Source organism: Halichoeres trimaculatus, unplaced genomic scaffold (assembly GCF_033239565.1).
Source record: "Halichoeres trimaculatus isolate MK-OKI-2021-1 unplaced genomic scaffold, fHalTri1.1 fHalTri1_scaffold_7, whole genome shotgun sequence".
Taxonomy (NCBI): domain Eukaryota; kingdom Metazoa; phylum Chordata; class Actinopteri; order Labriformes; family Labridae; genus Halichoeres; species Halichoeres trimaculatus.
In genome coordinates this window covers 30272655-30290264 of record NW_027437185.1, presented here as the reverse complement: position 1 = coordinate 30290264, position 17610 = coordinate 30272655, and the positions used below count along the sequence as shown (strand labels likewise).

General features: G+C 40.0%; 1 protein-coding gene across 1 annotated transcript in view; it reads right to left on the bottom strand.

Annotated features, from left to right (window-relative positions):
• glra4a (glycine receptor, alpha 4a) overlaps nucleotides 1–5618 on the bottom strand; it is a 63821-nt gene extending 58203 nt beyond the window's left edge. The window contains exon 1 of the mRNA XM_074674853.1: nucleotides 5388–5618. Within this exon, the coding sequence (XP_074530954.1) occupies nucleotides 5388–5455 (68 nt within the window). The 5' untranslated portion in view covers nucleotides 5456–5618. The remainder of the gene's footprint in view (nucleotides 1–5387) is intronic.
• Nucleotides 5619–17610: the final 11992 nt, after the last annotated feature.

Genomic DNA, 17610 nt, shown 5'->3' with positions numbered 1-17610 from the left:
AATTTGTTGGCCTGTAAAAAAGAGTTTGTGGGATAGTTTTTCAGAATACCTCTAAGAAACTAGAACCTTAACTTTCTGACCTCTAAATCAATGAAAAAGAACACAAAACCTTTTGATCGTTTCCTAATCTGCTATATAAAGCACACTGAGCAGAGTATTACAGTATCTACAAAAGAAGTCTGAAAAGCCTGGTAAGCATCACCCTGTTTTATGCTCTAGTTCTTGGTTTGGTGGGTCATTCTCTGTGGAAAAGTTTGGTGCTGCATCTGACCCACAACCATTGCTCTACGAGCGAGAACTAAGTGTTCAAGACAAGTGTACGCTACTCAAGGACATTTATCCTTAGGGACATCATTTGGCACAAAATGGGTTCACCCACTCCTCTTCACACAGGCACGACCTAATTCCAAACTTTTCACCCCTTTGCCCTTCACACCTTCTGACTCCTAATTTTTCAGCTACACAGAAGCTCCAGCAAAGCTTAACCTTTGACCTGGGAGACTGATACAGACATATTTTATCACCCTACTTGAATTATGCTATAGATGGGTGCTTTGAGTGGAAATAAAGTGAAGCTTATAGTTCTAACTTTTACAAACTTTTATAAAAATATGCAATAAGAGCTGTTAAGCTGCTTGCTGCAAGGGGACGCTGCTCCACACAGTTTTTGTGAAAGAGGGATCCAAAATAGAAACTAATGAGCACTCAGCCTTTTACACAGATTGTGTAAATTGGTGCAAAATAGAAAGCTGTTCTGTTCAGTAAATGATCATTAAATGTCCAACTCTGAATAGAGGAACAGAGCTTCCCAAACCCTCTGTTATGAAACAAAACTGCACAAACACTGGAAGTATCCAATGGGTACATCATCATAATTGGGCATCCACTGGGACACAAGAAACCTGCCACCAAACAGTTTTTTCTCTACAATGTAGTGACAGTGTGTGAAAACAGGAACCACGTATTAGAAACTAAATGTGAGACAATAACATGTCAACAAAACAACAAGAAGGTGAGGCCTGTGTTGTAAAATAACTTTCCTCATTATATCAGTAACTTGATTCAGGCGTGAACTTCCCCACTTAAAAGTTTTGGCTAAATCAGTCACTAATCCAGCTGATTCAGCTGCTGCACACTTCACAGAGATGAGATGACTCAACTGTAATGAATTTATCTGAGTAAATAATGGCCTTAATTTAGAAGTGAAAGCACCAGACCTCCTCTGAATGTATTCCTCACCAACACACACGCGCACACACATACACACACACTCTCCATCAAGCTGACACCCAATAACCCAGCCCATGATGGCCCAGCTCCATCAGATGATAAGATACACTCTCTGATATTTCCACATCTGACTCATGATCTTCCACTGACCAGAGGCAAGGACAGGAGGGTGTCTTAGTGAGGATCTCTGTCCTTCACTTCAATGCTGCTGCAATGCTTCACTCTCGGTTTGCCAATGTACAGCCACACATCAGTAACCCAAGGGTGCGAATGCATTAGTACAACTTATGTGACCCCTGTTTGACGCCCATACACTGGTGGATGGTTGGAGACCATTTCAAAAAGCACAGAGTACAAAATCTCCCCCAGTATAAAGATAAATGAAAGAAAAAAGAGAAAAATGCAGTGTAGCATGACATTTGTTCTGCTCCACACCAAATAGTGTATCCTGTGTAGACAACTTTATTTTTAAATGATGCTTAAAATTTCACTTGTTGCCAGTCTGGGTGCATAAATCTCTTATGTTTGTATCTGAAACTGTGGGAACAATTTGTAAAAATCCAGTGTCATCAATGTTCATTTTATGAATAAGATCATTATCATCTATCATACGACTATGATCTTATACAAAGGCCCAACTAGGGACAAGAGATGGAAACTAGCACTTGCTACAAACTCTCTGTGCAGAACATCATATTCATGCCTTTTATGAAACTACATTAAACTGCCCGGTCAAACAATGATGAATTCATGATGTCAAAGCTCCAATGAGCGACTTTTCAGCTAGTGTTGACTTTTACGCCCCCTGTGGACAGAGTGTAAATGTTTCTGACAAAATACCTCATCCTGCTTTCTTTAAACAGTCAATTGTATCCTTTTCTGTACATCTTGCAGAGGAAAAAAAAGCTTTATTTTAGTTTTTGAGTCACCTGGTTTGGCATCTTGGTAGTACCAGGCACTAAAACTCGCAGAACTGAATTTATTGATAACCTTGCTTGTCTTGAATGTCAGGGTATTAGATATATTACTTGAACTGATACGCTGTTTCATAACAATATTAAAATTACTCTCAGCAACCTAACCTTAAAAAGACTGTGAGGAGGACCTGTTTAAACAGGACTGCAGCGACACCTTTTTGTCTGGAGTCTCACGCACTATCATGTTTCTTAACAAGGTGTGCATTTGCTTTGGAAATTGATAGAGATCAACTCTTCTTTTTTACACTTTTCTTTGTTCAAGACAACTTTTTAGCAGATACAACATGACTTGAGGTGTTTATCAACAGTTACGTAGTACTGTTGTTGAAACGTGACAATAAGCAAACTTTGTCAGTTTGTACTGTAGTTTAGTAGCTGGCTATAGCACTACTCTCAGCCCTGCCCCCTGAGACGTGTCTATAATGTGTAACGTTAGTAAATCCTGGTTATGTCCTACCAGTCATTTACCAAGCAGAGCTAACGTAACCTCACTCTTCATTTTATTGATAGACTCTCAAGTTTGAAAAGACCACTGCAGAATAACTACTGACTGTGGGTTGGAATGAACATTATCACAAACAGTTTAGCCCTTTTAGCCTTTAGCTTGTGCTCTATCACTCTTCCATATAGCTTTCTTCTGCTCCTCTGTCCTTTTTCTGACTGAGAGTTAGGCCCCAGTTTCCACCATCACTACAAAATGAATCCAAGAAATTTTCAGCAGAAAACTACATAACTTCATCTGGCGTGGTGTTGTCATAGAGACTTGGACATGCAACAAATTAATCCTGTCCTGCTTGACCCAATCGAGAAGCTGAGAAGTAGCATTTATAATCTGCATTGGTGCTGATAATCTTGTTTTAAAGTGCCGATTACAATCAGGCATATATCTGGAAGGGAGACATTTTTAAGAACACTTAGAAACCCCTCACAGCCCCTTTAAATTCAGTTTCTGATAAAGTGAACTTTTGCAAAGCTGTTTCATACACTGCAACAACTTCTATTGTAAATCTGTATGTGTCGTGTTTTCCCCAACTCTCATTTTGACTTGTCAGATTAAAAGAGTACAGGTGAAAGAAAGGTGTGAAGCCATGGCAACAAAGTCTAGAAGATGAACTGACCCTATAGTGGATGTATTTAAGTTTGCTCTAAGGATGTATAGAAAAAAACACAGAGCAGACAACTTCATGTGGGTGTATGCACAGTCTTACTCAGCATACTGTTTGTGAAGAAGTAAATTAGAAAGAGATTATTCGAGAGGCAGTCTGATCTCAATCTTTCTGTATTCCCAAAAGATTGACATTATTATTGCCCAAATGAAGGAGTTAATAAACGCCAAACAACCCTCATGCAACAACCTGGATGCCAAATTTTAAGTAAATGTTAGTAATATCAAATTGGACATTGCATCCTTTTCACACTGCATTAATAAAAGCCAATCACTCATTGCTTTGGCTGTAAAATAGCCTCTAAATATTTACAGGGCATTCCTTGCTTTTAATGGCCTGTAAAACCTGCAGAGAAAAACAACACAGAGCTAAGTGTGGAGGCAGAAAAGCTTCAGCAAACCAGAATCTGGTTTTCAAACACACCTGAAGTGTTGCAACAATAATAGACACCCTACTTTTTCTTTTCCTCAGTCGTCCTCATTTCACTCTGCAATATGAACTTCATTATTTACACCTTCCTGTCCTCTTTTTCATTTTCTCTCTTGGACAAACAACCAATTCAAAACCCATCTCTAAAATCCACCTTGTACACTTTCCCACATGACATTCTCCTTCTTTTCTATCTGAAGCATTTCTCTCCATCTCTCCACTACTTTACTAATCCCCTCGCTGCCGCCAAGTTAAATGAATCACCCTCTATGTTTCTTCTTCCAGTTTTCACCCTCCATGCCTCCCCCACGCCCTCATCAGATTCTGTCTTTTACACCTGCCTTCTTCCTTTCTTTTGCACTCACACCCCTCCCCTTCAAAGAGCAGACAGGGACTGGCAGGAGAGCGTATCATTTCTCAGAGGAGGGTGCTGTCAGTTGACTGCTCTCCAGGCTAAGAGCTGCTCTCCTCGCCCCTGGGTTCACAAAGTCACAGTTCTGTTCCGCTCCTGGATTATGCAGATCCTAATTTCCTCCCGCTCACACCTGAGGGTGGCAGGGCATGAAATAAGGAAAGTGTTCACTTGCAAATAAAAGTTTCCGCCACCAAGAAAAGAGGGTAGGGGAGAAAGGAGGAAGAGATAAGAGAGGGCTTTGCTGCTGGTCTGAGCGAGAGAACAAGAGAAGAGAGAAAGAAGGGGAAAAGACGGAAAGAGGGAGGTGTGTTTGTTTTGCCCGTCCCCAGACACACCTAACACGCTTTGACTGGAGCTTGTCCCCATTTCCTGACAATAATGAACCCACTCTGCTCTTGTGCCAAATACTTTTTACCAGAAACATCAAAGATACAGAATTCCTTATGCACATGCGTATGATCCATCAGGTTTTGGAGAGAAAGGGTGGTTTCTAATTAGCTTTTTGGCACACGTGTTAAATAATAACAGCCTCATAAATAAATTATCACACACTAGACTCTTTATTTCGCACCTTAACCCCAATTAATCAATTCTGGGAAGAGGAGCGTGAATTCCACAGGTAGTTTTCTTCCAAGATGGATTTTCAGCGAACTAAAACAGCACGTTTTGATATTGTTTCCCCTGATAACTGCCCAACTGTAGCATATATGGATTCACAGGGGTTTAATCTCCTTCAACAATGAAACAATTTTGTAAAATAATAATAATAGAAATAATAATTCCGCGTCCCTTTAAATGAAATTCTAGCATTTTCGTGCGTAAAATGTTGAGTTATCTTGGTAAAAAAAAATCTCGCAGCGTTCGCTGGGGTTGCGCTCGCCTGCGCTGCTCTAACAGTTCGTTTCCTCATCCAATTCCGCTGTATGAGCTGAAAGGCAGCAACACCTGACAAATGGATGGTTGTTGACGGCACGCTGAAGCGTTACCTCGTCTCAACAACACAAATAAAAAAAAAAAACAAATTGATGGACGGAGGTGCGTAAAAGTCTATGAAATGGCGACATGGTTCGTTTTAAATGGTAAAAAAGTTAATTCGAGCAGCTGATGAGAGAAAATAAGTCTCACAAACACAGGGAGAAGAAGAAGAAGGTTGTGTTTTTTGTGCCCTACCTGATAAAGCCTCCTTGGAAAAAGCAGAACGACAAGACATACAGAATCCGAATGACCTGTGGGAGCATCCTCTGGCTCAAAATCTCTCCACAGTCCCGGTGAATAACTTAGAGGGGGGAAAAAACAAATTCGGGAAATCAGCAAATCCACTGAGCAGCTTGTGAGACAGGGCTGGAGGAGGAAGGCATCGTTTCTCTCTCTCAGTGATCCAAGCGCGTCTTTGGGGAAACTTCTCCCCCTCCCACCAAGTCCAGGGGGCTGCACACATCCAAACAGCAGGCGCTCTGCTTCAGGCAGCTGGAGTCCAGTGGTCGGTCAGTCACTCAAAGTGCGTGTTGCTGCTCGGAGTGAGGGGGAGTGTCGGGTTGCGTTTAGGTGGGCTTTTTTTTTCTGTGACAGTATGATTTCGCCTACTGGAGTGTTTTTTTTTCCTCGCTTCAAAAATTAGAAGGAGAAGACGAATTAAAGGAACAGTGGCTTTTGTTTTGATCACTGCTTCATGTGTAATTAGCCTTAATTAGACTGTTGTAAAATACGTCTGAAGTGATACACTGATATAGATTCATTTTCAGATAAAACAAAAGATAGTTTAAGTGGTTTTTCAAGAGAATAAATAGCTCTTGAGTATCTGAAAAATTCAGATAGTAAAATGCTGAAATAATGTCGAATGTGCTGTTTTGTTTGTTTGTTTGTTTGTTTGTTTTTTTCATATGTGGTGCACTTAAGGTGAGTACCTTCAATAATTTAGTCAACTGAGGTTTGAGGTTTCTGGACCATGTTATTTCTCAGCCTTCAAATAAAACTGTAATGAAACCCTGATGATCTAAAAAGAAAATGTTTATCCATCCTCTAGTTCCAAAAGTCACACTTTAGGCTTATTATACTTTAAATATCTGGAATTTACCACCTAGTCTGTGATAGCACTCCCGAGCCGTGATTGTCACATAAACAGGCACTTTGCATAGGCTACATGCAAATTAGTAGCCTAAGTGTCAAAGTATCAATACAGAAGAAACCTCATTTGTCAGCACATTTACTCATCGTTCTCAGATCAACCAAAAAACAACCAACCCAATGTAGTGTGAAGGTAGAGCCGCGTTTCCACCAAGCAGTCCAGTTTGGTTCAGTACGGTTTGGCACGGTTTAGTACAGTTAAGCCTGATCACGTTTGCGTTTCCACAGCAAATTGTGCCCTCTCGTGGTAGGCGGCATGTAAGCCAGATGCCAAAGCTGCATCTGTTAAATAATAGCGCGACGCCATAGCACCGCAACACGGTGTACCCCGCTACTAATAAATCCAACAAAGAAGAAAAATGCAACACAGTAAACAAAGAGCATGGATGGACGACAGCATTTTGTCCTCTCTGTGATTGGCATGTAGCTCTTTGATACAAAGTGCAATCAGCACTTTGAGAGCGGATCAGTTCAGTCTGGCACCCATGTAAAAGGGCCCCAAATAGTGGGAAGGCTTGTCTTGGTTATATTGGGATCTGTCCCAGGATAAGTCAGTAGAAACGCCACAAAATGCACGCCATAACGAGACAAACCATACCAGTCTGCTTGGGCGTGCAACCACAGGAGGATGTTCAGTTGGTTGGTTCCCTCAACATTTAGGGAACGTTACACTTTGTAGATAAACCAAAGGCTAACGTTCTCTTTACGTTCTGTGTTACTAGAGTTATTCAGTGCCAGCTCACGTTTTATTAGGCTTTATGTTTTATGTTAGGGTCTACATTTCTTTTTGATAGGTAGTTATTGATACAGATTCCTTATTTCAGACTAAATTAGTTCAGATTACGTGTTATCCCTTCTAAAACAAATCTGAGCAAATGATTCAATTCATTTCAGCCTCAGGCTATATTACCTGGCCTAAAAGCAAAGCAAAGCAAGTGTCTGTGTTGGAAGCTCTGAGATTCCCTTTGACTTGGTCACCAGAGAAGAGAGTGCTAAAAATAAAAGTTTATACAGACTATTGGCTTCACAATGTAGACAGCATGTGCTCATGGCTACACCACAGATTCCCCTCTGACTCTCAGTGACTGTTCAGTATTAGCTGTGTTGCTTTCTCACTAAATAATCTCTGATCACAGGAGAGAACTTCACATACAGAGTGCTATGCAACTAAAGGGTCTGCTGTTGATTCTTCACAATTTCAGAAGAAAAGAGTCTGTGCCGAATGCGAACATACGTTTCAATTCATCAGGTGGACAGAAGCCAGTGTGTAAATTACAGGGGGATTGTGAGATCCTTCAATTGAAGGCCTCAACTGCAAATTTTTGGGTTCTCTTGATAAGTAAACCGTGTTTCACATGGGATGGGTATAATTAATGAACATAGTCTCCCCAGCATCACCAGTCTGTTTCTGAAATTGATTTTTGAAGCAGATCGGCTTTTTTTGGCTTGGTGTGTATTTAACTTCCAGCCTCAAGTGGACAGTTGAGACACAGCAGATTTTAGCACTTCCGCATTGTCTCATATTTTTAGACCAGAGGATGCCGCTTGGTATTTCACCATAGGTTGGTTGGCTGGGTTCATATGTTCAAGTATGTGTGTGTATGTGTGAGCGCAGCACGAGGGTCCTATTTGGTTGCAGGGTAGAGTTGCTTCGTGGTCTTGTTGCTGTATGCACAGCACAAACACGTGCAGACTCTCACACAGACACAAGCACACTCCGCATAGCAGACAGACTGTCAGGGAAAGTAATACCTCCTGCAGCACTAGTTAGGGTAGACCTTCTGATTGTTGGTCCGAGGCACCTGTTACTTAAAATGATCATATGTGATCATCAGCTTTCTGGAGTTTGAACGTGTAAATGTTCTTTCACAGTAGTGAGTGACAGTTTTGTATCTCATTCACACTGCCAGTGATTATCACCAAACCCACAAACCCAGTGTGAGCACATGGGTGAAACTTCAAATCTGCCTGTTTCAATCGTCAAAGTAACACTGAGGTTATAGATATAACAGTTAAGTACAGGCCTAAGATCATGCTGATTTTTGACCCTAGAACTAAAATGCCAAAAGAACACCCCCAGTTCTTTCTCAGAACGAAAGCTGTAAAACAACAAAAATAAAATAAATAAAATTAAATTAAATGAAATTAAATAAAACAAAATAAAATAAAATAAAATAAAATGAAATTAAATAAAACAAAATAAAATAAAATAAAATAAAATAAAATAAAATAAAATAAGATAAAAAATAAAATAATATTCCTTCAGTTTCCAGTCTCCATGACTTTTAGGGTTTGTGTCCACTGGTGATTTTCTTATTGCAGTCCCCATTTCCATAATTGTACTGGCACCTTGATAGTGACCATTAAGTCTGTTTTATGTTGCTCTTTGTGCTTCATATTAGCTTTTACTTGGGTATACATTATAAATAAAATGTATTAACATTGAAAAGGCAATGTGCTCTGTCACTAGCAGAAGCTCTAGACCTGGAAACTGGACCCATAACTCCCCCACTAGAATTGGTCACCTGCCATAGCTGATGACTTTGTTGATATCAGAGGACCTGGTGGTGTTTGAAGGTTAAACCTTTCCAGCTATAATCACACTGACAATGTGACGGTGTTCCTGTCCTACCAAGACATACATGCTGTTAGTGGACACAGGCCTTTACAGTCACATCTTTAAGGATTGTTTCGTAAAGCGTGAGGTGTCTGTGACAGTACGCCTAACCTCACTTTACTGGTGGCTATGGATTCTGTCTTCCCATTGGAGATAAATCCCTGTGTCTATCAGATACTGACAGGATGTCTTTCAGTCTTGCAGTGTCCCAGGTCGTAGATCAGTGCATCCACACCTTTAGGACCCATTAAAGCCTCTGTATATTAGAGATCGCACAATGTGACACATCCCTCACAGGGCCTGAACATCAAATTGCTTCTGTTGCACCCATTCGTCTCCCTGTGGAGATTCCACCTAACATATCCAGTGTTTCCGACGCAGGCACCAGTGTCACTCTTTTCTGTTCGCCCTATGTGAGAAAACACAGCAGATTAACCTTTAGTCTCATGCAATTACTCAATCTCCTTGTTCCTCCTTCACTGGAGCACGGGCATTAAAGATGCATTGCATTTCTCGGTTTTTATCCAGGGATGAAAAACCACGAGCCTCTCTGCTTTTCATTCCTATAACTCATTTAAAGCATTTGTTATTAATACCATTCAGAAAGCAGTTTCTGTGTTTGACTCTACGAGCTGGCAGGGCAGCTTTCATCACTGTAGTGGAAGTCAAGATGTTTGAAACATTATATTTATTGAAACAGCTGTCTCCCTTAGTTTCTCATTGCTGAAATGCCAAAAGTGAATTCTGACACTGCGGTAACCTTCTGCTTCTTCCCTACCATCGTGCATTTTTATTTATTTTGAAGCCGGCAGCAGAAACCTGAGAGGCCATCTGTGTAGCGCAGCAACACATGAGCAAAGTGAAGATAGGGTGAGTAGATGTGAAAGTGATTGGAGAAACAGAGAAAATGAAAACCTGAGGGTCTGTGTTGTTGGCAGTGGAAGCGTCAGTGTTGTTGTCCTCGGCAGCTGGCTAGCTGTGCAGCTTTTGCGTGAGTGCTGACATTTGAGACCGGAAGGTTCTCCTACAACAAACCATCTGTGCCCACTGGTTTTTCATAGAAAGGAAGCAGCTTCTACTATGAGTCATGAAATGTTACTAGAAAAACTGTGAAGGTGAGGTTCTCGCCAAAAAAGTCACACATCTGAGTAAACAGAGCTTTTTCAGATGGTCAGTAAAGGTACTAGCACCCCATTAAACAGCAATTATCTGTTGTCAACAGGGCTGGATGGGAGGACATGGCATGAAGATAATCCAGCTCCTGGTCTGTTGAGTAGATTGTTATAATCCAGTGATTTGTTGGAACAACCTGTATTAAAGTAAGCCATGTCTTGTTTATCTTTGTAACTTGGTAGCAGGTGAATGTGGAAAGGAGCCCAGTGATGTAAATACAAACATAGCTTAGTGGTTAGTCCTGTAAAGCAGAATCTGTATCTCTTTTGAGACTAAAAGTCTAAGACATTTTCCATCCATCCATCAATTTTCTATACCGCTTGTCCTGTTCATGGTTGCGGGTGGCTGAAGCCTATCCCAGCTGTCGTTGGGCGAGAGGCGGGGTATACCCTGGACTGGTCGCCAGTCAATCGCAGGGCTGACACAGAGACAGACAACCATTCATGCACACACTCACACCTATGGACAATTTCAAATGACCAATTAACCTGATGAGCATGTTTTTGGACTGTGGGAGGAAGCCGGAGTACCTGGAGAGAACCCACGCATGCACGGGGAGAACATGCAAACTCCACACGGAAAGGCCCACCGGCCGAGGTGGGGATTTGAACTGGTGACTTTCTTGCTGTGAGGCTAGCCGTTGCGCCACCGTGCAGCCCCTGAGACATTTTCAACAACCCTAATTCAAGATATTTTATAATATGGCTTTGATTCTTTTGAATTAGTTTCTGTAACACCAAATTTCATCCCAAACCCTGATTTCCAATGGTCCCTCATCAAGTCATTTGCCATTTAAACCAGATTGCAATGGATTTCCATTGATACATATTTTTATATTAGTGTCACTATTGAGAAGTCCAGATTAATTCAGCTGCAGGCTACATTTAAATGCAGTCAATATCCAGGTTAAGGTCAATATTCAGGTTTCTGAAACACTCAGAATAGCCCGTTATAATGCATGAGCAAACAGGGTTATTCCTTTTTCATAGTATCCCAATCAGCGCAGCAACGCACAGACAACATCATGATGCAATTTTCACTTTTTTTTTTTTACTGTATCCATAGCAACAGCAGCAACAACAACAACAATGGCACGGCGGACTTCCTGTCCTCAATAGACCAAGATTCCTTGTGAACAACCATGGGCAGAACACAAACCAATTTTTCTTTCAATGGGGATATACCATTAGGCATACGGATGACCAAATACTCGGGTTAGAAAAGGAGGAACCCAGGGGTGATTTTCAGGTTTTTAAAAACTGGAATATGAGAATGTTCCATTTTGTTCTAAAAAAGGTTATTGGCGTTAACATGGCTGTGCGCAACTGGGTTATAGCTAATATTCCGAATATGAAATGGTTAAAGACTGCATGTAAACGTAGCCACTGATTTATTTGTATGCAATCCCATGTTTTTTGTTTTGTTTTGTTTTGTTTTTTTTTGGTTTTTATTTTTGTAGTTGTTGTTGTTTTTATGCTTTTGACCTGAACATTGTTGTCAGATACTAACCATAGGCTGTACAAAATATGAATGTAGCCCCAATGAAGTCACCCTTTATTTTCTGAAGAGACATTTTGAAACCCAACTATGAAGGTTGTCATATTAGTGTTCAGCCAATTAAACTTTTGATCAACTTAGACCCTGACAAAGAACTGAAGCTGAGGTGGCCTTTTAGCTTCCCGGCAAACAACGCGTCTACCTGACTGTCAACTCAGCCTTGAGCCCAATTATGTAAATCCACCTATGTCTCCAAGCCCTTAGTTTATCTTAACATGTTATAAAACGAATTCAGCTCCTCACAACAAGATAAATGAGCCACAAAGCCTGACAGTAAACACTTAAAAGTTTGCACCAGGCACTTGTCCAAGCTCAAGGCTCAAGGTGATACGATGCCGGCCTCTTGGCCAAAAACACCAAGTCCATGTTATTCTTCAGCCCTTCCAAAACCCAGCTCATGTATTCAAACAAGATTTGTTTATATAGAATATCATTAGCTCACACCTCTGCAAAAGTAAATGAGCTAGTAGTAACCTAAGAGTCACAAGTGAGTGCTGAAAGCGTCTGCCCTTTCATCATGTCTGACGCCCTGTAACCTCTAACCCTGCACAATCTCAGCTTTCCACTTTAATGCATTGCTTGCCTATGAAAGGTCAGATTTCAGCTGTGGTGATCACTCTGGTCTGTTTCCCTTTCACCCATGCTTCTGCATGCAAAGTGTTCTTTAGCCAACACTTCCTTAATATAACCATGAGCCATGCTTCCTTTTTTATTCTCAGACACATGGAAACCCAGCCTTTTACAACGGGAACCTAAGGAGAGGCTGCTTTAGATGACATGACACGCTTGTTTTCTTAGCTTCAGACGGTGCAGAAAGAAATACTTTGATGATTTAAACTTGAAATGTGCCTTTAAAATGATAAATTTCCAACATTTCTTTTCAGCCTGTTGTCTTCTTGTTCAGCTTTCCCATACATGCTGTTGAAGTGGTTTTTTTTAGCTGCCTTGTGTTTTTATACTCTCATAGTCCCTGAGAAACAGCTCAGCCTGGCATCAAATCCCAATCTCGAGCCCTCCCCTGAGGGACTGACCTGTGGCTGGCGTGCCTGTTTTTTGGTCGAACCTCTTCCTTATCCTCAGCAGCAGAGTAAATAACTGCATGGCTGTTGGTGTGGGTGAATACTAACAGCTTTGTGCAGCAGTCCATGCTGTTCATGGCCCAAAGAGGCGATTATTCTCCAAATGTTCACACAAACTTACACTAAAATGAGGCTAAGGTGCCATCTTATTTGGTTTTTATCTTAGCTCTCGGGATTTTATTCGAATTTGGTAACAAATGTCTTTTTCTGCCGTGAACTTTGAGTCAGTGCTCTCTGCAGATTTTTCCGTAAATAGCTTGATTCTCAAAATGTACATTGCATCGTCATGATAGGAGAAAAAATTTCACTATGATTCAACACCGTAGATTTATTTAGGTTTGATGAGGTAAGATTTTGCCAGTTAGGTTTAGAAAAAAAAACAAAAAAAAAAAAAACCTTGCAGTGTAAAAGTCACACCTGCCAGTGAAGTCAGCCATGGCCTTACATAGGCAAAACTTAACTCATAGGTGTTATATCTTTAAAAACAAAAGCTCATAAATGATTTCAGTCAAACTCCAATTTTGTAATTATGATTATTTTTATTTATTTATTTTTTAATTAATTTATTTGTTTATTCAACCAGGTTAAGTTTAGCTTTTATGACGGTGTGTCACAAAAGAGCTTCCAGTTTTTTTGCAATCAACCACAGGTGGATTCTTGGTGAACTGCAGTTTTTAGCAGTTAGACATTGGCTTCATACTGTAAGACTTGAGGTTGCTGCTTGATGTATGAACGAAAAAGCTAGCCTATGCAATTATAACAGTTTTTACAGTAGATGCAAATTTTCATTTCTTTTTTCTTTTTTTATTTTTACTTTCCATCAAAAGTCTTATTCCTCCCACTCAGTTTCAATAAGTGTGTTAAATAAACTGCAATGAGACAATTTTTTCCCTCTTTTTTTTTCGTGTGCTGTCAAACATCTTATTGGAGACACCTACATCCCATAGCAATACAAGATAGCCAGGTTCACTGTGGTTGATCAAAGAAGGCATAACCGTTAATCTCATTCTGTTTCTTTTTTGAAATTCTTCATTTTTCAATTCTGAAAGGCAGACATCAGAACAAAAACATAGAAAGGTAATAGAGTTACCTCTGCCATTAAGTGTTTCTTTTCTTATTTAAGTATAAGGACATAAGTTTAACATGGGAGATACCAACCAAGTATGCAGCATGAAAAAGTCTTGAGGGGGAGAAAAATATGACAAAACCACAATCACACAAAAGCTTATTAAGGTTATATAGGGCTTATATAAAGGGGTTTGGGAAGCAACCACGGTCTAGTAATAGCTTTTTTACAGGCAGAGGTCAATTTGCCAAAAAAGGTATTTGTCTCTATTTTTTATTTGGGAACCTCTCATAACACTTACAGTTCTTAGAGTTTAGCATAAGGAAGTTGTCAGTCTTGTTGATGATAGAAAAAGGCAATAACGTTTATCTCATTCTGTGTCATAACTAGCAAAAAACTCTTCAGGAGGACTGAAGTCTGACAAAATCAGCTGATGAAATGCTTTAGAAATACATATTAAATATCATTCAGACCTACTAAAAACCTGAATCTCAGGACCTTTGGAGGTCTTACATACTGAATAGAGTTTTCATCACCCCAACCAAAAGTCAAAGAACTGTTTTTCAAGTCTGTTTTTAAAATGCATTTTTTGTGTTCTTCTTGTTTTGTGTGTCTTTGGTGTAACTTTGCTTCTCCTTTTTATTCAATTCATCTACTGGGGCTGTGTTTGGCTTTGTTTTGTTTGCCATCTGCGGTGTTCTGCTTTCCCATTTGTCAACTCTTGGACCTTTATAAAACCACTCTGGTTTGTTTTTATTTATTTTCTTTATCAATAAGTATCAAAAATCTGTGATGGATAAATCTTTAAAATGTTCAGGTAACAAAATGTGAACCAATGACACCCTCTGATGAGAATTTCTCAAGGTACAAGGATAAACTTATTCAAGAACCCACCTTTCAATGAAGAGCGTGCTTGGTCATATCTAACCTCCTCATACATAAATATGGGACTAAACCCATTTCAGCCTAATCCTCATGGCCTTTCCTGTTTGCATAGTCATGCCTTCAGCTCCAAAGCTTGACTTTAGACTAACTTTATCAAAAGGAAAAGTATGTTTGATACTGATTTCTCTCATGCAGGTAGCACATAAGAGTGATTTTTTCCTGTATGTATACAAACATGTACACCAAAGGAAACCCACTAATTTAAAGCAAAGGAATAAATCAGAGATGTGTCTATCAAAGAGCAAACTTAAGCTCCCATTCAATTTATACACCCAGCTAAAGAAGACAGCCAATTCCACAGAGAGCTGATGGACTTTGACAGACAGACGCGGTGCCTATGTAAGGAATGACAGCGTTGAACAGAGAGCGCCAGAGTCAGTCAGCCAAATTATTGGAAGATTAGAGCGCCAAAGTCAGTCTGACACAATAAAGCTTCTATATATTCCTCATGTTAGAGCTGGTCAAAGACTTCAGTGTGATTCCTGAGTGTGTGGTTCATACAAACCTTTTATTCACAAGCAAGACACCTCAACACCATCTCATTCAGTGTTATATGAAGGTTTGTTGCGTGTTGGTTTTGGGGGACATTAAAGCTCCTTTGAAGATATTTATTTATATAGATTTATATTTATTTCATGGAACAAACTCAAATTTATTCTGAGACCTGCTAAAGCAAACAAAACCATGAGTTTCAAGACTGATAATTTCCATTATGCATTTCTAATTATTACTGCTGACACAGGCTTTTAAGATAGGAAAAAAATCACACTAAGGGATACAATTCTGTTAAGGCAACTCTTTGTACACATGGACAGGAAAAATATGTGAGAAATTGGAGGTACTACTTTGTCTATGGGGGGGCGCCAGAAACATGGCAAACCACAACTTCCTTACTGGAGCTTTAAGATAACAGATAATTTGACTGGTTTGATTTAGCTTTATTTACTGAAAACTGAAGCTATATTTGCAGATTCTATATTTTATCCTATATTTTGTATTCTAGTTCTCATTGTGTCGTAAAACAGCGCTACCTCCACTGCAGAGCCACAGCTGGCTACGAGGTGCTTGCCGCTTAGTGTATCAGTCCACGCGCGCGGCGTGCCAGATATAAACAAACGCAGGTAGTCTGCCAGGACGAAGAGACATGATGAGAACTAGAGCCTTATTTAGCCGTGTTTTTGTGTGAAAGTAACGCGCTGAAAATTCTCTAATTAAAGCATGAATGCAGACTGATATCAGATTTTTTCGGTGGGAGTCCGTTTATTTGTGTTTTTGGTCAAGTAAAAAATGGCCCCATCTGAGTGCAGAGGAAACCGGCAGAGGAGCAGGGAGGGGGTGTTTGGTGCGTGCACTCTGGGCTTCTGCTGCACAAAAACACTGCTGTAGGGGTAATTTCTGCTCTGTCTCTAACAAGACACCAAAATGTTCATTGTCTGTTCTATGCTACTGTAGCTGGAGCAAGATGGCGACCACATGGGAAGGGGATGTGCTCTTGTGTAGATAAAAAAAAGCATCTAGATGTACAAGAACGAAATAATCTTTTATTTCCTTGAATATTTGAACAAATTTAAGATTGTGAAATCCAATTTCTACAAATCCCACTTTGCTAAACATTATTTAATACAACAGTTTATATCTCCTACCTAGTTCCTGCACAATATTGAAGTAAAAGTTTGAAAACTTGAGTAAAAGTTCATTAAATTTGCCATTATGCCAAGAGTAAGATCAATTTAACAAATCATTATGATTAATGTGGAGCCCTTGTTGGCAGATGCTTAGTCTAGCTCAGCATAAAGAAAGGTGTTCAGTCTCTTCATCAACATAAAAGTGTCTGTTTTCCTCGGTACATAAAAACATAAAGTTTGTGATTTTGCCTAAGGAGAAATGAGATGCAAGGGTGGCCGTCATCCATCCTTGTGTTAACCAAACTAACCAGTCTACTGGATCAAGAATCATTTCTACTGCACAGAGTTGCCTGCTTTAAAAAAAGAAAAGAAAATTTTGGCCTACGTGCATTTGATTTTACATCCAGAGAGCTTTTGAATAAGTCCCAGCAAAACAAAATCATCTGATTTCTTTATTTTGAGGTGGAGATTTAACACTCAATGCCTGAAAACGTCTAAAATGCATGCTATGTGCAGTTTGCTTTAAGGTATTCTCATGGTGATGAATTACTGCCATGGCATTGAATCAGTTAATTATATCCAAATGTCATAAGCCATTAAGAAACCACAACACAAGCCTTCACAATGAAGAACAAAACTTTTATTAAAGGTCAGTCCGCTTAACTTGGCTCAGGTTGACCTTAAACTGTTAAGCGCATAAAAAAGTCAAGCACTTTCTAGAATCTGCCAAGGTTAAACCGTGTTGTGTTGTTCCTTATGTGCTTCTTCCATTTCACCTGCCATATGCCAGTCTGTGACCCTGTCATGAGAGCACGACATCCACTGATACTGCCCAACAACTGCACACAGCCGTACAGAAGCTTACCAATGCTTTAGCGAGTGCCTGTAATATTTAACACTGGCATAAATAGCTCAGCTGACAGAAATGGAAGCAAAGGTCAAACTTTATGACGGATGCAAACATGCAGACACGGGTTAGGTAGGCCACTGAGGGAAAGGCCACTGGTGAATGTCATGGAGGTCTGATCAAAGAGAGTCTGGATCATCGCACCGTGTTTTGCATTCCCCATGTTGTGCATCTTGCATGCTACGGCTTACATTTAGAAACCTCTGATTTGATTTATCGTTGTTTTACTCCTGTGCATCATAGCCTGCTGTTTACTCCAACAACCAAGCAACATATCCTGTGAATGGTGCTTGGCTCTTG